The 23,842-nt window shown below is 37.6% G+C and overlaps 1 protein-coding gene across 1 annotated transcript in view; it reads left to right on the top strand.

Moving 5' to 3' along the window:
• The window catches only part of USP6NL (USP6 N-terminal like), a 193,689-nt gene that overhangs the window by 18,845 nt on the left and 151,002 nt on the right, over positions 1-23,842 (top strand). Inside the window, exon 3 of the mRNA XM_054726458.1 lies at positions 2,021-2,107. Coding sequence (XP_054582433.1) covers positions 2,104-2,107 — 4 coding nt within the window. The 5' untranslated portion in view covers positions 2,021-2,103. The remainder of the gene's footprint in view (positions 1-2,020; positions 2,108-23,842) is intronic.

The following is a 23,842-nucleotide window of genomic DNA, read 5'->3' as shown; positions in this document are numbered from 1 at the left end:
TTTGTTGTTCATAATTTTTATCTTTACCTTTTTCTTCTTCTTCCTCTTCTTAGAGAATACCTTTCAGTATTTCATATGATACTGGTTTGGTGTTGATGAACTCCTTTAGCTTTTTCTTATCTATGAAGCTCTTTAGCTGACCTTCAATTCTGAATGTCAGCTTGGCTGCGTAGAGTACCCTTGGTTGTAAGTTCTTGCTATTCATCACTTTTGACTATTTCTTGCCACTCCCGTCTGGCCTGCATAGTTTCTGTTGAGAAATCAGCTGACAATCGTATAGGTGCTCCCTTGTAGGTAACTAACTGCTTTTCTCTTGGTGCTTTTAATATTCTCTCTTTGTCTTTTGCTCTTGGCATTTTAATTATGATGTGTCTTGGTGTGGTCCTCTTTGGATTCCTTTTGTTTGGGGTTCTGTGCGCTTCCTGGACTTGTAAGTCTATTTCTTTCACCAGGTGGGGAAATTTTCAGTCACTATTTCTTCAAATAGGTTTTCAGTATCTTGCTCTCTCTCTTCTTCTGGGACCCCCATAATTCTGATGTTGGTACGCTTGAGGTTGTCCCGGAGGCTTCTTACACTGTCTTCAACTTTTTGGATTCTTTTTTCTTTTTGCTTTTTCAGTTGAGTGTTTTTTGCTTCTTTGTATCCAAATCTTTGACTTGGTTCTTGCAATCCTCTAGTCTGCTTTTAGGTTTCTGTATGATATTTTTTATTTCAGTCAGTGTATGCTTAATTTCTAGTTGGTCCTTTTCCATATCCTCAAGGGTCTCTCTCATATCCTCGAGGGTCTCGCTAAATTTATCGGCCTTTTCTAGGAAATTCTTGAAAAACCTTATAACCGTGGTTTTGAACTCTATCTCCAGTTATTTGTTTTCCTCCATTTCTTTGGTTTTTGATCTGTTTCTTTGTCTCCCCATTTTCGCTGCTTCCCTGAGTTGGTAGGGTAGCTTTGTGTGCTAGTTGTCCTATATGGGCCAGTAGCTCAGCCTCCCTAGTTACCTGAGGTGGACACTCTTGGTGCACCCCTTTGTGTGTGCAGCCTTGTTGTAGTTAAGTCTTGATTGTTGTTGGTATCAGTGGGAGGAGTTGACCTCCAGGCCAATTGACTGTGAGGATCAGCTGTGTCTATGCCAGGAGACAGCCTTATTCAACTAGACTTGCAAAATTGTAAAAGCCTCTGTGCTCATCTTGGATGGGGCGGAGTTTCAGGGTGGAGCCTACAGCCTTGGCTTCCCGTCAGCCCCGCCCTATGAGGTTCCTGGGTCTCAGTGTCCCTTGGTACTCGCTGCAAGCACCTCTGAGAGAAAGGCGCCCTGGAGTTTCGCCCGCTGCCAAACAGTCTAGTCTCTTCCCCAATGAATCTCAATTCCCAGATTCTTGCCCGGAACTGGGGTTCAGTGCAGTTGGAACTGGGGTTCAGCGCAGTCTGGAGCTTTTGTCTCCTTCCCGCTAGGGCAATCCAGCGGCACAGTCAACAGTCGGTCCTCTGCGCCCATTCACGTGCGTGCCTCCGGAGCTCTGCCTTTCGCCGCTCCCCTGAGTTTCCATCTTACAGTCCAGATTCCCCCAGTGTGAGCCTGGGACCCCAGGGTCTCGCTCGGAACTGGGGTTCAGTGCAGTTGGAGCTGGGGCTTAGCGCAGTCCGGAGCTTTTATCTCTTTCCGCTAGAGAACGCCAGCCAGGCACTCAGCCGCCCCATCCTCTCCGCACGCACACGCCCGTGTCTCCGTACCTCAGGCTTTTACAGCTCCTCTGATTTTCCTTGTGGTTTTCTCTTTCCTTCTAGTTGTAGGATTCCCAGTCAGCCAGCTTTCCTATGGTTCTGGATGATGTCCGTTTTGTCTTTTAGTTGTATTTTTGAAATTGTTGTGTGAGGCTGCAGTTTAGGTTTTTAACTATGCCGCCATCTTGGTTTCTTGGACATAGAAAATTTTAAACTTAATTATTTTCATCTCCATTTAGAAAACTTAATTTTAAATATCCTCACAAAATATGACTTATTTCTCTTTATTTTTTGACTAGGACATGTATTCCTCCGAGAAACCTTGGACAGCAGATTTTGGCTTAATATCTGATTGGGGCAACATACAGAGACATTTCCAGTCATGAGTAAGTGTCCTTCTTTATTCCATTTCAATGGTCTCAGGAGCATTTGCAGTGTTGTACTTAAAAAGAGAAAAAAATTGTTACTGGACAAATTGGAATTATGTGACTTCATCCAAGAGATTGGATAATCTGTTTTACCCAGGACTGTGCACTTGTCTCTATTTAAACAAGGCGATACTTTTTGTTGTTTGATTTATTCTAAGAAGTTGAATGTGTTAAGGAAGTCTGTGTTATTGACTTCTTGGCTGATTTATGGTTCTATTATCTATAATTTTCTATTGACTAGCTATTGGAAAATGACTCATTAGAAATATGAAGGAGGGAAAATTGCAGTTGACATTAATCAGCAGATTTTGTTTTTGGTTTTTTTTTTGCAGATATTTTATTGTGTGAAATTTGATTATTGAGTAACATGGGTTAATATTATGTTCAAGTACAAAATTAAACAAACAAACAAAAAAGAATAATGAAGTTCTCTTTATCAACATCTTTGATGGAACAAGGAACCAAGTCTATTCTAAAGACTTACAAAATTTGTTGTAGATTTTATCTTCTCAGTTGTATATGTAATGTTTTTTGTCATTTCTAGCCACTTCTGCTTGTGAATAGGAGAACTGGATTTTACTATTTTGTGTTAACTGTTTACTTTTAGAGAGTGAGGACAGAGTTCAGATTTTACCCTATCATAACCCTATGATAACTGATATATGACAGCTTTTTTGATTATGAAAATTTTGGGAAGGAGTGAGCATTTCTTTATTGTTATAATATTAGGGAGTTTAAAGTTCTTTACATATTATTCATATTGATTATGCAGGATGGGACAAAATGAGTTTTACAGTTCACATGGATTATAATACAATAATTAAATAACAATATAAGAATAAACTCTGTGTTTTGCATACTCACAACTGTAAACCTAGTTTTGCCCCATCCTGTATTTACTTTAATATTGACCAGAGTACCTTTTCTTATCAACAGTTTAAATAATTAGGCAATCCATAGTAATAAAAGCATAATATACTAATTAGACCGGACATCCTTTCGGACGTCCTTCCTTCCAGACAAAGCCGCAGCGGGCAGGGGCTACAGCAGAGGCAGCCGCGGCAGGGGCCAAGGCCCTTGCCCGAATTTCGTGCATCGGGCCTCTAGTTGATAAATTAAAACGAAGCTGTTGTTATTGTGGTATCTTGGAGTGCTCTCTACTAAGAATAATATTGCAATAAGTAGTCTTTGATGTTTTAGACTTTCCAGTGTACACATTTTCACAGTGGTGCACTTTGGATAAACAAGGATAGTTGCTAGATGAGTTCAAATACAGATTAAGAAAGAAGCTGCTTTTGTTATTTCAGCTCTATTCATATGCAGTTTTGTGAGAATGTTTATTTAATGCAGTGATTTTCAATTGGTGTGCTGCAAGAATTTTTAAAACATGCAATGCCTGACTGTTTAGTCAGGGGCATTGATCTCTTTTCCCTTAGAGAAATAAAAAAATTGATCTCTTTTTCCTTGTCAAATAAAAAAATGATAGCCAACACAACAATAGCTATTTGGTATAAATTAATCAAAATTATACCTATTTTTTTTTTGTCGGATCGGCAAAAAAATATAATATTGGTGTGCTGCAGAATTTTAGTAATTAGTTTATATGTGCCATGAGATGAAAAGGTTGAAAATCACTGATCTAATATAAAGTCCCAACTCTAATAAAGGTGGTGATATTAGTTCGTGAAAACTTAGAGAGAAATGTCAAGCCTTTTAACTTAAAAAATACTTACATTTTTGAAATTTAACTAAATTTTGTTTTACTTTGTAATCTTCCTTTTAAATTTCTTTATTGATTAAGGTATTACATATGTGTCCTCATCACACCATTACCCCCTCAACTCCCCCCCCTCCACTCATGCCCTCACCCCCCTGTTGTCTGTGTCCGTTGGTTAGGCTTATATGCATGCATACAAGTCCTTTGGTTGATCTTTCCCCCTAACCCCCACCCTCGCCTACCTTTCCTTTGAGGTTTGACAGTCTGATTGATGCTTCTCTGTCTCTGGATCTGTTTTTGTTCATCAGTTTATGTTGTTCATTATCCTATATAATGAAAGGCTAATATGCAAATGGACTGAACGGCAGAACGACTGGTCATTATGATGCGCAATGACCACCAGGGGGCAGACGCCCATCGCAGGAGCTGCCCCCTGGTGGTCAGTGCACTCCCACAGGGGCAGCGCCACTCAGCCAGAAGCTGGGCTCATGGCTGGCTAGCGCAGCGGTGGTGGCAGGAGCCTCTCCCACCTCTGTGGCAGCACTAAGGATGTCTGACTGACAGCTTAGGCCCGCTCCCCGCAGGCCTAAGCCGTCAGTTGGACATCCCCCGAGGGCTCTTAGACTGCGAGAGGGTGCAGGCCGGGCTGAGGGACACCCCCTGCCTCCCAGCGCAGGAATTTTGTGCACCAGGCCTCTAGTATTCCATAAATGAGTGAAATCATGATACTCATCTTTCTCTGACAGGCTTATTTCACTTAGCATCGTGGTCGGCAAACTGCGGCTTGCGAGCCACATGCGGCTCTTTGGCCCCTTGAGTGTGGCTCTTCCACAAAATATCACGGCCTGGGCAAATCTATTTTGAAGAAGTGGTGTTAGAAGAAGTTTAAGTTTAAAAAATTTGGCTCTCAAAAGAAATTTTAGTCGTTGTACTGTTGATATTTGTCTCTGTTGACTAATGAGTTTGCCGACCACTGACTTAGCATAATGCTCTCCAGTTCCATCCATGCTGTTGCAAATGATAAGAATTCCTTCTTTTTACCGCAGTATAGTATTCCATTGTGTAGATGTACCACAGTTTTTTAATCCACTCATCTGCTGATGGACACTTAGGCTGTTTCCAAATCTTAGCTATGGTGAATTGTGCTGCTATGAACATAGGGGTGCATATATCCTTCCGATTGGTGTTTCTAGCTTCTTGGGATATATTCCTAGAAGTGTAATCTTAATGTTCTGTTAGTATCACTGTTCCATATGGTGACTTCTTTGAAGACAGGTGCCACGTGTCTTTACTTTCTGAGTCTCAGTGTCTAACAATGTCTTGGACACAGCTGCCCCTAAGAACTCAGAGCCCCGTTATTATATGTAAATTACAATGGCTATATTTCATTTGCAAGATTTTTTAGTTTGTTTGTTAATCCTCACCTGAGGATATTTTTCCATTTATTTTAGATAGAGTGAAAGGGAGGGAGTGGGATAGGGAGAGAGAAATATAGATGTGAGAGAAACATCAATTGGTTGCCTCCACACACCCTGGCCAGGGCTGGGAATTGGTGATTGAACCTGTAACCCAGGTACGTGCCCTTGATTGGGAATTGAATTGAACCTGACACCCTTTGGTGCATGGGACTAATGCCATAACAAATGTCCCACACTGTCCAGGGCTGTGAGATTTTTTATTTTTTATTTTTTTATACCCACTAGTTGTTTTCTCACCTCTGCTTTTTTTTTATTTTATTTTTTTAATTTTCTGGTTCTTTTTTATTTTTTTATCTCATTGTGAGTCTTTTACATGTTTATTTTAAAGTCTTTTTTAGATCACTGGATTATTTTTAAATTTTTTGTCCAGTGAATTTATGTTATGATTGTTGATATTGTTGGTGTTTTCTTTATGTTCTGTAGTTTTTCAGGCACATTCTGATGAGAATTCTTTTCCTTTCTCTTTTGTTTCTCTCGCTCCCTCTATCTCTTTTTGTGATTTTTCCCCTGCTGGTCTAGCAGATTTATAGTTGCCTCTTGTCTGGCTTTGGTGTTCCCAGATCAGAATCTGGTCTTGTGTTAGTAGATCAGAGCCCTGGCCCATAGTGACCTTGAGGATATCGCAGACTTAGTCACTGAGTCAGCTGGCATTAGATCAGCAGCATCCCAAGCTGTAGCTTCAGTGCAGTTAGCAGAAGACTCTTTCAGTCTGTTTCATAATCAAGAAGTGGCACCCTGTCCCTGGTTTTAACCTAAGAGCTTGGCTACTACCCTGCTTTACATGGAATCTTCGTATTTACAATTACCCTATAAAATCAACTTCCTGTTGATTTTCCTGCTTTGGGGCCCAGAGCCCAGGAGGCCTCCTGGCTTCAGCTTGGCTCACACTTTGTGTTCCTGTTAGATTTTTGATCCATAGAGATGTTTAACATGTTTTGGGATGTAGGTATGTTGGTGATTTGTTTTTATATTTTATCTGGAATTTTTCTGTTTGTTGCAAAGACAGGGGAGCCACAAAGAATGAACAATGCCATTGGTATTAAAATAAGCCCCAAAGCCCTGGCTGGTGTGGCTCAGTGGTCAAAGCGTCCAACTGAGAACTGAAGGGTCTTGGGTTTGATTCCTAGTCAAGGGCATGTACCTGGGTTTTGGGTTCGCTCCCACCCCCAGGTTGGGACGTTTGCTGGAGGCAACCAGTCGATGTGTCTCCCTTGCATTGATTTTTCTCTCTCTGTCTCTCTTCTCCCTCCCTCCTTTACACTCTCTCTGAAAACCAATGGAAGAAATATATTCTCTGGTGATGATTAACAAATCAACAACAACAAAAAAAAAGCCCAAAGTCCTCCCTTCACATTTAAGATTAAAAGAAAAAAATCAGTTTCTGCTTAGTTCCCTAGTTCCTAGAGTTCCTTTCTGTCATCCTTGTACCACTCTGCTGGTTAGGTGAGCCACATTGCACTTCCTCTCCATAGCACTCTGCTTGCCTCATTCTGCTACCTATCATACTATATTAAAATCACCTGCTTATTCATTCTTATCTAATCTATAAATTTTTGAGAGCACAATTTTATTCCTAGTGCTAAACACTATTCCTGGCTCTTAATGGTGTTCAATAAATAGTGCATAGATTTGGGTGTTTCTAACTAATGTCCTTAGTATGTGGTAGTTATTCCACATATTTTAAAGTGAAATTTGAGCTATCGCCCTGAAGAAACAGACGCAGAGATAGAGGGAGACAGAGAGGGAGAGAGAGAGAGAGGAGTGTAACAGGATGAAGCATTCCAAGTAGGTGGAGCAGTGTGAGAGATATATGAAGGTTTGACTACTGGTAGTTGTTACCAAGTAGTTGAACATTCTGGAGATTAGAGATAGGAAAGGCCAGGCCACATACATTCCAGGAAGTTTGGAATTTATCTTGTAGGGCTTAAGGAACTATTTAAGGATTTCAATCAGGAAAGCACTTCAAGGTTTCATTCTGGAAAAATTACTCTGACAAGTAGACATTTTTGTTAGATGTAAACTAAAAAGATCAGTTATAAGCAGTTTTTGCCTTTTCTAGCTTTGTTGTTAGTTTTCAGCTCTTTTCAGTCTTCCTTTGAAATAGACTTTGAGTTCTCTTTCTTGTTCTTGCCAAGTTGCTGATTTTGCCTAGTGATATAAGTCATCCTTGAGTGGACTATTGAGGTTGAGGGGATGTTGTGGTGGTTACGTTATGCTGCAGTTTCCAGGGAGTGGGAACTGAATTTATCAGGAACTGTTTTTGAAAAAGAAATATTGGAGAAGCTAATTTACATTCCCACCAACAGTTTTGAGGGTTTCCTTTTTCGCCATATCCTCTCCAATCCTTGTTATTTCTTGTCTCTGATAATAGCCATTCAAACCAGTGTGAGGTGATGTCTTTGTGGTTTTGTTTTCTTTTACCTGAAGTTATTGATATTGAACACCTTATGTGCCTTTGGCCATCTGTATATCTTCTTTGAAAAAATGTCTATTCAGATCCCCTGTCCATTTTTTAATTGAAAAAAATTTTGTTTGCTATTGGTTGTATGAGTTTCTTAGACATTTTGAATATTAACTTCTTATTGGATTTATGATTTGCAAATATTTTCTCCCATTTGTTGATGGTTTCCTTTGCTATACAGAGCTTTTTAGTTTGATGTAGTCCCACTTATTTATATTTACTTTTGTTGCCTTTGCCTTTGGAGTCAGTTCTAAAAAATCAATGCCAGGATCAATGTCAAGGAGCTTACCACGTATGTTTTCTTTTGGAGTTTTATGGTTTCATATCTTACATACAAATCTTTAATACATTTTAATTTTTGTATATGGTATAAGATAATGGTCTAATGTCATTATTTTGCATGCGACTGACCAGTTTTCTCAATACCATTTATTGAAGAGACTGTCTTTTCCTCATTGTATATTCTTGGCTCCTTTTTTATAAATTAATTGAGCATATATGTAAGGATTTATCTAGGGCCTTTCTATTCCATTCCATTGATCTATGATAGATAAATGGATAAATAAGATGTCGTATATACATACAAAATAGAATACTATTCAGCCATAAAAAATAAAATCTTGCCATTTGCTTCAACATGAATGGACCTTAAGGTATTATGGAAAGTGAAATACGTCAGACAGAGAAAGACAGATCCTGTATGATTTCACTTTATTTAAAATGAAAAACAAACAAACAAAACAAAACTTATAGATTTGTAGTTTTCAGAGAGGAAGGAGGTTGTGTGGGTGAAATGGATGAAGGGGATCAATTATATGGTGACAGGTGGTAACTGGACTTGTTGTGATGATCACTTTGTAGTATATACAAAGGCCAAATTATTGTGTTTTTTAATAATTATGTAATATAATGTTATATAACAGTTTTCCCTCAATTAAAAATTTATATTGATTATATGTTGAAATGATAATACTTTGGATAGATTGAGTAAAATATATTAAAAGTAAAAAAAAAAAAAAGAGGTTCTAAAAAATATTAGAGAAGCAATATTTAAAAATTAGAAAGAGCCCTGGCTGGGCGGCTCAGTTGGTTGGAGCGTTGTCTGTAAACCAAAAGATTGCGGGTTTGATTACTGGTCAGGGCACATACCTAGGTTGGGGCATGTATAGAAAGTAACTGAACTATGTTTCTCCCTCACATGGAGCTTTCTCTCTCTCTCTCTCCCCCTGGTTTTTTGAAAATCAGTAAAAAAAACAACAACATATCTTAGGTTGAGGTTTATAAAAACAACAATAGGAAGATACGTCATTAATGTCTAGATAGAATTTCCAAATCAAGATTTGGGTGATAATGGTGGGTAACTAAAATTTTTCAGTATTTTTCTATAGAGTAGAAGAAAGTTTGGATATTTGTATGTTTTGGGGGGATTTATCTCTGCAGGATTTCCTAATCCTTCCCATGTCATGAACTGCTTAGGACAGTGATGGGCAACCTTTTGAGCTTGGTGTGTCAAACTTCGCCAAAAAACTGAGCATAACTCGGGTAGTGTGTCACTTTGAGAAAAAAACATTATTTCGCAAATGTTTCATCCTCAGGAGCAGCAAATGTTTCATCCTTGGCATGCGGCCACCTTAGCGGCTGAGTGTCATCAGAAATGGCTACGCGTGTCAGTGTTGACACGCGTGTCATAGGTTCGCCATCACTGGCTTAGGACATGGTTATATTTGTACAGCACAGCATGTGGGATAAACTGATGGAGCTGTTTGAAGCTTGGAGTCGACTGGCAAAGCTGCCCTTTGTGCCCAACTACCTTGACCACAGAGGGGATCACTTTCTCCACACACCCTGAAACACTAGTTGGGATGCCTCAACTATAAGGTCTAGAGAATTTGTTAAATGCTTTAGGATGTTTTTCAGCTTTTAGTCTAGATCTTTATAAATTCTGAAGCTGAATATTTGTTTTATGAAAACGTATTATATGATGCTACTATGATGTGGTCATTTCATTGTGAATTGTCAACTTTATTATAATCTACAAAAAGCCTTTTGATTTTCATTCTTTAATTTCTTGTTTTTCTGTATTTGCATATTTTGCAATGCTTAGCATTTATCAGAAATATTCAGAATTCTGTTTTACTAGGTGGTGCTATGATGTATTTAAAGCATGGCTGTAATTAGAAGTGGACCTCTTAGGTCTTTAATGGAGAAAACAACAAGAGTAGTTAATGTAATGCCAGACCATATCTAGGTGATCATTTTGGTGGAATACGTTTTTAAAAAGCCCCCAAAAAGCACCAAAAACCAAAAGTGATTATTTAGGTTACTACTTAATTTTCTTTTCCCAAGTTTTATTTATATATATATATATATATTTATATATATATATTTTTATTGATTATGGAGAGGAAGGGAGAAGGAGAGAGAGAGAGAGAGAGAGAGAAACATCAGTGATGAGAGAGAGTCATTGATTGGCTGCCTCCTGCACGACCCTACTGTGGATGTGCCCGCAACCAAGGTACATGCCCTTGACCGAAATCGAACCCGGGACCTTTCAGTCCGCAGGCCGACACTCTCTCCACTGAGCCAAACCGGCCAGGGCGTTTTCCCAAGTTTTAATTTAAAAGAAAGTAAGGCCTATTTGCTCTATTTTAAAATTTTAATCTTTACTTAAAGGAAGTTTTGTTCTGTAACTAATTACATGACACATTTCCTAAGAGAGCCTTTCTGGATGTTAATTCTCTTCTTACTGGGCACTTCAGGAGGAAATCTATTACGTTGGTGTTTGATCCTGCCCTTTGGCCTAAATAATGGAGTGAGTGTTTTGAGGTCACTTCTGGGTATGAAATGTTTTTCATTGATCTGAGGAAAAAGTAATGGCAGTGGATAATTTGTAATGTAGTGTATTTGTAGCTTCCCAATAGAGGAGGAATAAATATCTTCATCCACTGTAGTAGTAGACTAAGAGTTCATACTGAAGTGAAGAACAATTTGTTTCAATATTTGCTATAGCACTCAATGTTGTAAATAATTGAGTAGATTGCTAAATCCTTTAATGGTGGTTGAAGGAGTCTTCTGCGTCTTCCTAAATAGAAAAATCTCCCAACAAGTTATACAACATTTTCCCTAAGTATGGGCTAAAACTTCTGTCTAGGACGATAGCTTATTTATATCTATCTATCTATCTATCTATCTATCTATCTATCTGTCTATTCTGTTTTATTGAATAACTTTGTACCTCAGAAGTTGGCAGAAATTAAAGAAAATTTAAGTTGAATTAATTGTGTTTTAAATACTAGTGTATCTGCATTTAACAGAATCTTTAAAGAAACCCTCCTGTGAATTATAACAAATATTCATTTGTTAGGATTCATCTATGTTTGATAAATTTAGATTTTGGAATATAAAGTTTTAAATGTCAACCGTTCTTAAAATGAATATATAATCAGTGATTCTTAATGGGGGAGGTGAATTTGGAAATATATGTAGACTTTTTGGTTGTCATAGTTATTGGGGGAGCCTATTGCCTTTTTGTGGGCAGGGACCAGGAGAGTGCATAACAGTCTCTGTTGAGAAACACTGTGTATAGCCTATCACAGTGATGGGCAACCTTTTGAGCTTGGTGTGTCAAACTTCGCCAAAAAACTGAGCATAACTCGGGTAGTGTGTCACTTTGAGGAAAAAACATTATTCCGCAAATGTTTCATCCTCAGGAGCAGCAAATGTTTCATCCTCGGCATGCGGCCGCCTCAGCGGCCACGTGTCATCAGAAATGGTTATGCGTGTCAGTGCTGACACGCATGTCATAGGTTCGCCATCACTGGATCAGAATCATGGCAGCAGTAAAATGTGGGTAAGGTGATAAAGAATGTCAGCAAAAATTGCTTCTCAGAAAATTTACTAGATCAATTTTCATTGTGTTAATATTGATAATTTAAAATGGGATATACTTTATTTTTAGCTAATTTATTTTCTTTTTGACCACTTACTGCAGAAAAGTGAATAATTCTTAGTTTGATACTATGGGGAATTAAATGTGAATTTAATGAAGCATTTCAGAGTATATTCAGTTATAGTATTTTAAGTTCTTGTTAGGAGATGATTTGCATTATTTTACATATTTTGTTTCATATTTTTCAAAATGACAAGAAAATTTGTGAAAATAGTACCCAAAATTTTTTCCCATATGCATTTTACCCTGATTTACCTATTGTTTGTATTTTGTCTGTTTAATTTTCTTCTCCTCTTCCCTCCCCTCTCTTCCCCTCTCCTTCTCTCTCCTCCCCTCCCCTCCTCTCCCCTCTCCCTTGCACATACACATACACCCCTACCCATATCTATATATCTATATCTATATATATGAAATAGATTTGCAATTAAACAAAACAATTTCTGTGAAAATCTAGTTTCCTTTTATTAAAAGTCATTTAAATTCTTTGTACAAATGTAAATTACTGTAGAATTATAATTTCAGTAAAGCTTCTAAATTACTTTTGCTAGCTATATCTTAAAATTTCAAACCATTTACCTAATATTATTATGCTATTATTCAAAAGCCACATTATTTATGTAGCTTTTTTGTAGACCTGTCATTGACATTTTTCTTTTAGATCTACAATATATTGCATAATATAGATAAACTTGGAATATAAATTAACATTAATTAAAATTTTTAATATAACACGAACCATGAACCGCTTTATTATAGTTTTTAAGATACACTATTCTTATTGGGAACATTTAAAAATTCCTTTCTGAGAGAAGAAGTTGTCCAGTGGCAATCTTCTTCAAGTTCCTGGAATCTCAGAGATCTGGGTTAGCTTTGCTGCTAACTTGCCACGTTATGTATGTGGCTTGACTTCTTTAACATATCCCCTTTATGTTCTAACAAATGCAAAGTAAGGTAGAATTATGTTTTCTTAACTATAATTTAAAAGAAATTTGAGCGCTAGCTGGTTTGGCTCAGTGGATAGAGCGTCAGCCTGTGGACTGAAGGGTCCCGGATTAATTGTGGGCTCAATCCCAAGTAGGGGGTGAGTAGGAGGCCTCCAATCGATGATTCTCTCTCATCATTGATGTTTCTATCTTTCTCTTCCTCTCTGAAATCAATAAAAATATATTAAAAAAAAGAAATTTGAAAAAACAAACATGTATTAAGTTTTTATGTAAACCTAACAATAGTTGGTCTTGTGTATTTTTCTTAGGCAATAATTTTCTATTATTTATATGATATATAGATGTAGATGAAGTGCAATGTGTTCTATATTAGGAAACTAGGAACTAGGTATTATTAATATTGGAAGAGCACTGTAAATTCGTTACTTATGATAATTATGGCACAACAAAATTTAAATTTGATTTTCAAATGTGCTTAAATTTATTTTAACTATAGTAACACAAGTTTCTATCCTAAATGATTGATTTGGACTGTTAAGATGTCTTTCGTTGGCATGCTTTATTATCAGAAATCTTGTTTCTGGTGGTAGAAGCAACCTAAAAGCTATATAAAAGAGGGTTTCCTTACTTCTAACTAAGGGGAAACTTCATTGCTATTAGAGTCTCTCCTTTGGGTAAGGAAAGATGCTGTCTTTGTCCAGACATGGAAGCAGTGGGGCCATTGTGATTTTATAAGAAAATCAACTTTAGACGACCTTTTTTAGGAATTTGTACCTATATTCTATAGTTATATGTACCTGTATGTATGTGGAACTTTGCCCAGGAAGAAAAACCCACCCCAGCTTTCTATATACTCAAACTCAGTTTGCTAAAATGAACTTGTATCAAAATGATTCCTCACTAAAAGTATCTCTGCACTTAAGAAGGCTACTTAAAATGTTTTATTTGTGTTATGAAAGTAGAGTCATTACTCTATTTTCCTTAAAATGTGATATAAAAAGCGTTAGCCATCAGAGCTTTTAGTTTTACTGGAAAATATCTGTATGCTTTTCAGGCTCAGTGCTGAGCTGCATTCTGATGAACAAAACAATATCTACTTCCGTAGTTTTTCTTCTTAAGTCATTTTTTTTTCTTTGATTAATGTGTATCTGCTCAGCAGGTAAAATTATAACTCTGATATGAAATTCTATCTGTTCTTCCCAACCAGTCCAATTTTATTCTTTCAGTAGGATCAATTCTTTATTTTATTTTTTAAATTTCTAAATATGTATTTTGAAAACATACATATTTTTTATTTTGGGACCATTTGAGCCTAGGTTGCATTTACCATACTCCTCCTCTCTCTATTTTGTATTTCAGTGTGTTGTTCTAAAGAACAGGATATTCTCTTACATAACTACAGTAAAACTATTAAATAGATAAGTTATGTTTATCTAGTCTATGGTCCTTTTCCCACTGTTGAGTTTCCCCAGTAATGTCCTTTGGTCCGGCCAGTGTCGCTCAGTAGTTGAGCATGGACCTATGAACCAGGAGGTCACAGTTTGATTCCCTGTCAGGGCACATACCTGGGTTTTGAGCTCGATCCCCAGAAGGGAGTGTGCAGGAGGCAGCCAGTCAATGATTCTCTCTCATCATTAATGTTTCTATCTCTCGCTACCTCTCCCTTGTTCTCTGAAATCAATAGAAATATATATTTTTACAACAAATGTCCTTTAGAGCAGTTTTTCCCCTCTAGGACAGGATCCGGCTGAGTGATGTTCACACATTGCATTTACTTGTCAAGGTTATTCAGTCTCCTCTAATCTCGAACAATTACTCAGAGTTTTTGTTGTTTGTTGGTGTTTTATCTTTCCTGATGTGTTTTTGAAGAATGCAGACTAGTTCTTTTATAGAGTAGCCCTCAGGTTAGGATCCTCTAACGAGGTCTGTCCTACTGTGTGTGATTTGTTTGGGGGAGCATACCTTCAGGAAGTTCATCTGGAAAAGAAAGGAAGACTACATGGTAATCTCTAGATTTCCTTCCCATTAGTTCTTTAACAGAAAAACTTCCCACTTCTTCTTGAATTGAAATAAGATTGAAATCTCTTACATAAGAACAGTATTTATTGTTTGGCTTTGCTAGTTTTTGTTTTGCTTTTATTGCAAAAGCTTGAGAAAAAATGGCAATGAAATCTAGAATATGAGATGACTTTGAAAGGAGAAATTTGGCTTTTATCAAGAGAAATTTCTTTTTGCACGATTCCTATTTTGAATGATTTTGACAAAAATCTCAAATGTTGATGAACAAATACTATGAAGGTAAAGGTCTATATATGCAGATCTTCATATGTAAATTGAGATTGCTTCACTAAAGATTAGCCTTTATCATAACCTGGTGCCTCTTTGTCTTTGTTCTAGTAAATTTTCTTTAGCTAAAAAATAGGAAGTGAACATATCAAGGTTTTGATTATCATTAGCTTTTAGAAATTTATGGGTTATATTATATTTTAACTAGAGGCCCAGTGCACGAAATTTGTGCACTCGGGGGGGAGGGTATCAGCCTGGCCTGCACCCTCTCACAGTCTGGGAGCTTTCAGGGGATGTCCAACTGATGGCTTAGGCCCGCTCCCCCTGGAATGTCAGCCGGACATTCTTAGTGCTGCTGTGAAGGCGGGAGAGGCTTCCTCCACTGCTGCTGCACTCACCAGCCGTGAGCTCGGCTTCTGGTTAAGCGGCACTCCCCCTGTGGGAGCGCATTGACCACTAGGGGGCAGATCCTACATTGAGCGTCTGCCCCCTGGTGATCAGTGCGCATTATAGCAACGAGTCGGTCTGCTGTTTGGTTGATTTGCATATTAGCCTTTTATTATATAGGATGTAAAACATCAGGATACTTACCATCCATAGTTATGTCTCTTAAAAGTTTAGTAATTGCAAGGTGTATTGAAAGCTAGAAAATTGATTTGGAATATTATGCAAAGTACTAGAGGCCCGGTGCACGAAATTCGTGCACAGAGGAGGGTTGTCCCTCAGCCCAGCCTGTACCCTCTCCAATATGGGACCCCTCTCACAATCCAGGACTGCTGGCTCCAAACTGCTTGCCTGCCTGCCTTCCTGATTGCTCCTAACTGCTTCTGCCTGCCAGCCTGATCACCCCCTAACCACTCTGCTGCCAGCCTGTTTTCCCCCAACTTCCCTCCTCTGCCGGCCTGGTCACCCCTAACTGCCCTCTCCTACAGGGTTGATCACCTCCAACTGCCCTCCCTTGCAGGCTTGGTCCCTCTCAACTGCCCTCCCTTGTAGGCAGGGTGCCTCCCAACTGCCCTCTCCTGCTGGCCATCTTGTGGTGGCCATCTTGTGTCCACATGGGGGCAGGATCTTTGACCATATGGGGGCAGCTATATTGTGTGTTGCAGTGATGATCAATCTGCATATTACTCTTTTATTAGATAGGATAGAGGCCTGGTACAGGAGTGGGGGCCAGCTGGTTTGCCCTGAAGGGCATCCCGGATCAGGTGGGGGTTCCCTTGGGGTGTGGGGCGGCCTGAGTGAGGGGCCTGTGGTGGTTTGCAGGCCGGGCCACGCCACCTGGCAACCCAAGCAGAGGCACTGGTATCTGGAATTTGTTTTCTTTCTACAATTGAAACTTTGTAGCCTGGAGCAGAGCCAAGCCTGGGGCTCCTCCTGAGGCCAGAAGCCATCTGTGTTGGGGTTATAATTGAAACTTTGTTGCCTTAAGCGGGTGGGCCCAGCCAGGGTGTGCAGAAAGCTTTGCTTCCCCTGTTGCTGGCGGCAACCCTGGCCTGCTCTCTCAACCTCCATTCTGCCGCCATTTGTTTGAATTTGTTACCTTCTATAATTGAAACTTTGTAGCTTGAGTGGAGGCTTAGGCCTGGCAAGGGCAGGCAGAAAGCTTGGCTTCCTCTGTTACCTAAGAAACCTTGCTCTCTGTGGCTGTAGCCATCTTGGTTTGGGTTAATTTGCATACTCGCTCTGATTGGATGGTGGGCGTGGCTTTTGGACGTGGCTTGTGGGTGTGTCAGAGGTATGGTCAATTTGCATATTTGTCTATTATTAGAGAGGATAAGAGATTGAAATATTGTTTTATAGACAAGTCTGAGACACATGATGCTATAAATTAATTTCCTAAAATGTTTTAAGAGTGATACTTGAGTCTGATTTTAAAACATTTAAAGAAAGAGATTATATGATTTTGAATAAATAATAATTTTTTAAATCCTCACCTGATGATATGTTTCTGTTGATTTTAGAGAGAGAGGAAGGGAGGAGGGGGGGGGAGGAAAAGAGGAAGGGAAAGAGAGAGAAACCATTGATGTGAGAAACATTGAACAGTTGTCTCCTGCCTGCACCCCAACAGAGGACCTCACCCGCAACTTAGTTATGTGCCCTGACCAGGAATCCAACCCACAATCCTTTTGGTTCCTGGGACAGTGCTCCAACCAACTGAGCCACCCAGCAGGGGCTGATTTCATTTTTGTACAAACAGATACGTTATGAGTACCTCCATGTATACTTCTGCTGTGTTGGTCTTTGGGGATATAGATAAAAACAAGACAGACATGGCTCTTGGCCTCATTTAGAACATACTACTATTGGGAAATCTTAATACTGCACAAGTAGCACAGTATTATTATAACAAAAAGGGAAATACAGGGTTTTCAGGAGCAAGGGAACTGATCTGCAGAGAGGGCAGGAAGGACCACCATTAGGAAATCATTCCAGCCGAGTCCTGGCTAAGTGAAGAAGAAGAAGAGAGAGAAGGTTCTAAGCAGGGGAATAACATGTGTGAAGACCTGGAGTTAAGAGGTTGAGATTAAGATGAAGAAATTAAGGAAAATTCAGCATTGGTTGAGAAATAGGTGGTTGGAGGAGATTAAGTTTATAATTTTGGTTTAGTTAAACACTCTACTGTTTCCTCCATTTTATACATAATTTTACCCAACTCATCTAAACTAATCTAGTCTCTTCATCTTTCCCAAACTCCTTCTATTGTTGTTTTAAAAGTATAACCATAATTTTAAAATAAGCACACTTTGATATTGGGGGGAAAAAGTCATTGTAACCCCACTATATTAGAGCAACCATTTGCTTTTTTGCGTATGACCCTCTGGTATCGCTCAAATAATATATATTTTATATAATTGAATTCATAGTGTATATGAAATTTTATATTTAGATTTATAACATTGAATTGTGCTTAGACAATTACATTTCTTTTTTTAATAATTAGAATGCATAATTATTATATTACTTAAAGGTAATGATGCATCATTTCCCTATATTTTGGTTATTTCAATTTTTTAAAATTATTAAAATATATTTTTATTAATTTCCAAGAGGAAGAGAGAGGGGGAGAGAGAGATAGAAACCTGACTATGTGCTTTGACCAGGAATCGAACCTTGACCTCTTGGTTCATAGCTCAAAGCTCAACTACTGAGCAATGCTGGTTGGGCTAGGGTGGTTCAATTAAAAAAAAAATACTTGCAGAATGAATATCACTGGTGAATTTGCCCTTTTTCTTTTTATTATTTATTAATGGATTTGAGAGAGAGAGAGAGAAAGAGAGAGAGAGAGAGAAACATCGATTTGTTGTTCCACTTATTTATGCATTCATTGGCGATTCTTTTATGTGCCCTGACCAGGCATCAAACCCACAACCTTGGCAGAATCCTCTTACCAACTGAGTTCCCTGGCCAGGGCTGTCCTTTAAAATAACAATAACAAAAAAACACAAACAAAACCAGAATTAATTCCTTAGGATAGGTTTATAGTATGGAAATGTTTTTGCCTATCTTTCTTAAAAGGGTATGAGCATGGGTCCTAGAAGCAATCCCACTCAGATACTGAGGGACAGTTGAGTTAACTTTTGGGGGAATAAAAAATTATTTGCAGATTTTCAACTGCCTGAGGATTGACTCGCCTAACCTCCCACGTTAAGGTCAACTGTGCTATGTATGGCCTTTAATTCACACTAATTTTTCACTTAAGGGTATATTCTCCTGTCATCCTATACTTACTTGGAGGAGTCATCTCAATTGTAATTCATTAATTAATTTTGTATGTGTTTAATGCCAGTTTCTCATGGTAGAATGGAAGGAGGTTGATCACCCTTGTTATAACCTTCAACTGGCATTGTACCTATTAGGTACCTACTAAGCATTGTACATATTAAGTGCTTAATACATTTTGAATGGATGAACTGAACCTGATTTCATTGTCTTATCATACTCATGTAATCAATACACTAAGAATTTCTAGATACTCTGAAGATACATTGGGATAATATATTTTTATTTCCCATGTTTGTGAAGCATATTTTGCACATATTTATAACAGTTTCCACTGAGCTGCAGAGTTGAGAGGTTTCTTGCTTGTTTTTTTCTAAGCAAAATGAATTGCCTTTTGGTAAAGTATTTTTTTTAAACTGGTTTTGAAAGAACTGCTAACTTAATTACATCAATACAGGTACTTTTGTTCATAAACACTAACATCTAATATGCTTTGAGATTATGTGAAAGAAGGATAATGTCATCCATAAACACATACTCTGTGGTTCTTTCCACATCTTACAATTTCAGGACATTTAACCTTCATATCTTCTTGTGTTTGGTTTTAGTTTTTTTCTATGAAAAAAAATTCTATGAGGGTAGTTGATTACCTTTTGACAGTGTTAACTTTTAAATACCCACTATGAATTATTAGGAATTACTGTACAAGCAGCTGAACATTATTGGAACAGAAAATAGTATAGCTTTTAGGTAGAAAAAATGTATAACATTTTTTTTAGTAACAAACGTATGATGTATTTTATATTGATGAGTTTGTAGAAATTGATTTTCAAAATTCCACAAAAAAGTGGAATTATATCCCACCCTTACAATTTAAGAAGAATGCCAAAGAAATTAAGTATATTAACTGATTTATTAACCCAAGAGGGGACCAGTCAGAAAGAAGTGAGTTTATAGTTTAATATTCAGTAATCTTTTCTATTTTCAGGCCAGCTGACATCTGCAATATTTACATATTATTTGTGTCACAAGAAGTGTGGCCTCTCACATATTTTTCTTCTCATTTATCTACATGTCTTGAAAAAAGATGACAGCAGTTTTATTCTGAAACATATTTCCAGGAAGTCCAAACAAGTTTTCTAAAAAGTGGTTAGAAAAAAATCTAAATTGATGCCAAGAATGAGAAGATGTTGGGATGTTATTCATATGTTCAAAAAGTTTCTGTAGATGCAGAGCACAATGCAAGTACCATTGTCTGTGTTGATTGTATAAAAAAAGATGATGATGAAATATTTTAAAATGTGAAAAATGCATACACTCCAAAAGAGTATGCATAATAATACTCCATTTAAAAAAAAATCAGCAAAAAAATACATGGATAAATCTAAAGGTTGTTAGAGCCTAAGAGAAATTTTTATTTTCTTTTGAATAAGGGACAATTGAGTTAACTTTGGGGGAAACAAAAGTTGATATATTTTTGGATACTTATTTTCTATAGTAAACATGCATTATTTTGTAATAAGGAAAACTATTAAAGATATATATTGACAAAAAGAAAAATATATACTTTTTAGATTAGTTTGTATTTCTTTAAGATTCTAGGAAGTTAAGAGTTGGATTGAATTATCTATAACATTTTTTGTTATGAATGGTAGTATGATTTTGCTTTAAAATAATACTGATTCTCTTGGCCTTTACACTTAGGGCTAATCAGGATGCCCAGTGAACTTGTTCATGGTTTTATTAAATGAATGAGAGAAAGAATACAAATGAGATTAAATTCAATCTAGTTCTTTCCTTCTTTCTCTTTTTTCTCCCCTTCTCCCCTCCCCCTCCCATCCTCCCTCCCCCAATCTCCCTCCCTCCCTCCTTCCCCTCTCCCCTCCCCTCCTTCCCTCCCTCCCTCCCTCCTTCCCTCTTTCTTTTTTGGAGCATGAGTAATGGTGGGAAAAGATTTTCTTTCTTAACCTAGTTGATTTTCTTCCTTTACCTAGCTGTTTGTTCATATAAGTCCTGTTATTGATCCCTTTTCATCTGAAAGAAGTTCTTTCTGCTTTCTATTTTCATTTGGAGAAAGGAGAATGGTCTAAGTTGGAATGTCCAATTAGGTGGACAATAGGGAATGCTTATATTCCTGGCCTATTGCATTTCTCTCTCTGTTGTCTCATTCCTGTTCTTTTATAGATATTCTCCTTTGTGTTCTTCTACTTTGGGAATGCTGAGTTTGGAAGTGATAGGGACAAAAAGTAAGTCAGCAGTTTTGGGGTTAGCCAGAAGTTAGTGGTTTTGGAGTGGCCATGTATAATAAAAATAGAAAAATGTAGGAAACAAGATTAAGTTAAGAATTATCTGTTTAAAAAAGAATTAGATCCCAAGTATTGTCAGCATCTATGAATCCCTTCCACTTTAGGAAATACTCCACTTTCCCATTCACCACACATCAGGCCAATACTTTTTCACTACAAATTCTTCCGGTTCTGCCTCTTCTACTTTTTTACTCTTTCCATTCTGTTTCCCATATTTGCAATATAGTTTTATTGGAGGCCATTTTTTATTGCAGACTTGAAGAGTTATTATTAACCACCTCCATGCAGCTCCTGGCCCCGTGTCTCCGGTGTCTCCCTCATGTGTTTTAATTAGGCAAGCAATACTTACATAAAGGTTTCACCTAGTAGACTGTTCCTTTACAAGAGGTTGAAATCCCTGTACTGTATTAACTAAAATGTTATGATCATGGAATGTGCAAGACTTTATTTATGGATTCCTAATCAGATCATTAGAGACCTTGGCAATTTAGGACCTGCTGGAATAAATGGTTGAACAAACTTTTGTAATCTAAACTCTTGACCTGCATGTTTTCTCTTTACTCCAACTCATTCCTTACATGTAGGCTCAGCCCCAGTATTTGGGTTACTGGTTCAACAGAGCCAGGGAAAACAATAGCTTTGTAGTAAACAGAATGTTATCCAACTGTATATTGTTTACTTTATTGTAAATACTGGTAAACAGTGTTCAATAAATAATTTTATATTTTTAAAAAAGAATTAGATCACAGCTATTTGCAGGCAGCTCATTGCAAGGGCAACTATAACATTTTTTCAATCCACCAAGCCATGTTGGATCTCTTGTATATATAGGCAATTAATATTTTTGTTTTAATCACTCTCTCCAGTTAAACTCTGTATTTTTTTAAAATATATTTTATTGATTTTTTACAGAGAGGAAGAGAGAGGGATAGAGAGTTAGAAACATCGATGAGAGAGAAACATCGATCAGCTGCCTCTTGCACACCCCCCACTGGGGATGTGCCCGTAACCAAGGTACATGCCCTTGACCGGAATCGAACCCGGGACCCTTGAGTCCGCAGGCCGACGCTCTATCCACTGAGCCAAACCGGTTTCGGCAAAACTCTGTATTTTTTTATTTATCTTCTATTATTTCAGATAGAGTCTGAAGAGTAGGATATAGATTAAATATATATTATAGAATTCCTTTGTTATTCCTTTGTTGAGAACAGTTTTAGGTTTATAGAAAAACGGAGTGGAAAGTACCAAGTGTTTCCTTATACCCCCTCATAAAACTCTCTACCTTCCCAGGTTCCCCTATTACTAACATCATGCATTAGTGTGGTACATTTACTGCAGTTGATGAACCAATATTGATACATTACTCTTCACTGAAGTCCATAGTTTACATTAGGTTTTATTCTCTGTGCTGTACATTCTATGGGTTTTGACAAATATATAATGGACATGTACCTACCATTACAATTTCATAGACTAGTTTCACTGTCCTAAATATTTTCTGTGTTCCACCTGCTCATCCTTCTCTCTCTTTTCTCAAGCCCCTGGCAGGCACTGGTCATTTTACTGTCTCCATGGTTTTGCCTTTTCCAGAATGTTATATAGTTGGAATCAGGCAGTATGTATGATTTCAGATTGGCTCCTTTCACTTAGCAATATGTAAAGTTCCTCTATGTCTTTTTTTGGCTTGATAGCTTATTTCCTTCTATTGCTGAATAATATCCCATTGTCTAGATGTACCAGTTTATTCCATCACCTACTGAAGAACATCTTGGTTGCTGACTAGTTTTGGCAATTATAAAGAAAACTACTGTAAACATTCATATACAGGTTTTTGTGTAGATAGAAGTTTTCAGCTCATTTGGGTAAATAACAGGGAGTACAATTGTTGAATTGTACAGTAAAACTGTTTACTTTTGTACAAAGCCACCAAACTTTTCCAAAGTGGGTGTATCATTTAATATTCTCACCAATGATGAAATAGTTCCTGTTGCTCCACATCCTCAACAGCATTTGGGTTTTAACCATTCTAGTAGGTGTGTAGTGGTACCTCATTGTTTGAAATTCCCTAATGACCTAAGAGGTTGAGCCTCTTTTCATATGCTTAGTTGCCATTTATGTATCTTTTTTGGTGAGGTGATATAGCTTTTTAAAAAAACAAAATGTAATTTCTTTAAAGAATTAATAAAATTTGTTCTCTGTAGAAAAGTACAGGAAAAAGAACACAGTAAAAATTAATAAAAATGCCACCTTCCAGAGGAAAAATCATTGGTAACTTTTTGATATTTTTTTTGTTAATCCTCATCTGAGGTTATTTTTCCATTGATTTTTTTAGAGAGAGTGGAAGGGAGGGGGAGAGACACACAGAAAAATATTGATGTGAGAGAAACACACTGATTGGTTGCCTCCTACATGTGCCCCAACCAGGGCCAGGGATTGAGCCTGCAACCGAAATTCATGCCCTTGACTGGAATCAAACCTGAGACCCTTCAGTCTGTGGGACAACATTCTAGTCACTGAGCAGAATGGGCTAGGGCAACATTTTGATATTTTTTCTTTGTGCACCCATATGTGTGTGTTTGTGTGTGTGTGTGTAAATGGCAATAGTGGAATCATAATATTTTGTACCTTCCATGTTTACTTATGCACATGTAATTAGCTTTTCCTATATCATTCTTCTAGAATAGTGGTTCTTAACCTTGGCAGAATGTTAGGATCATTTGGGAGAGCTTTTAAAATTTGTAGTGCTCAGGCTAAACTGTAGGACAATGAAGTCAAAATCCCTGTGGGTGGACCCAGGTTTTATACTTTTTAAAACTTCCCAGGCAATTT

The sequence above is a fragment of the Eptesicus fuscus genome, chromosome 2 (genome assembly GCF_027574615.1).
Source record: "Eptesicus fuscus isolate TK198812 chromosome 2, DD_ASM_mEF_20220401, whole genome shotgun sequence".
Classification (NCBI taxonomy): Eukaryota; Metazoa; Chordata; class Mammalia; order Chiroptera; family Vespertilionidae; genus Eptesicus; species Eptesicus fuscus.
The sequence above is the reverse complement of the archived record's forward strand: the minus strand, read 5'-3'. Positions and strand labels throughout refer to the sequence as shown.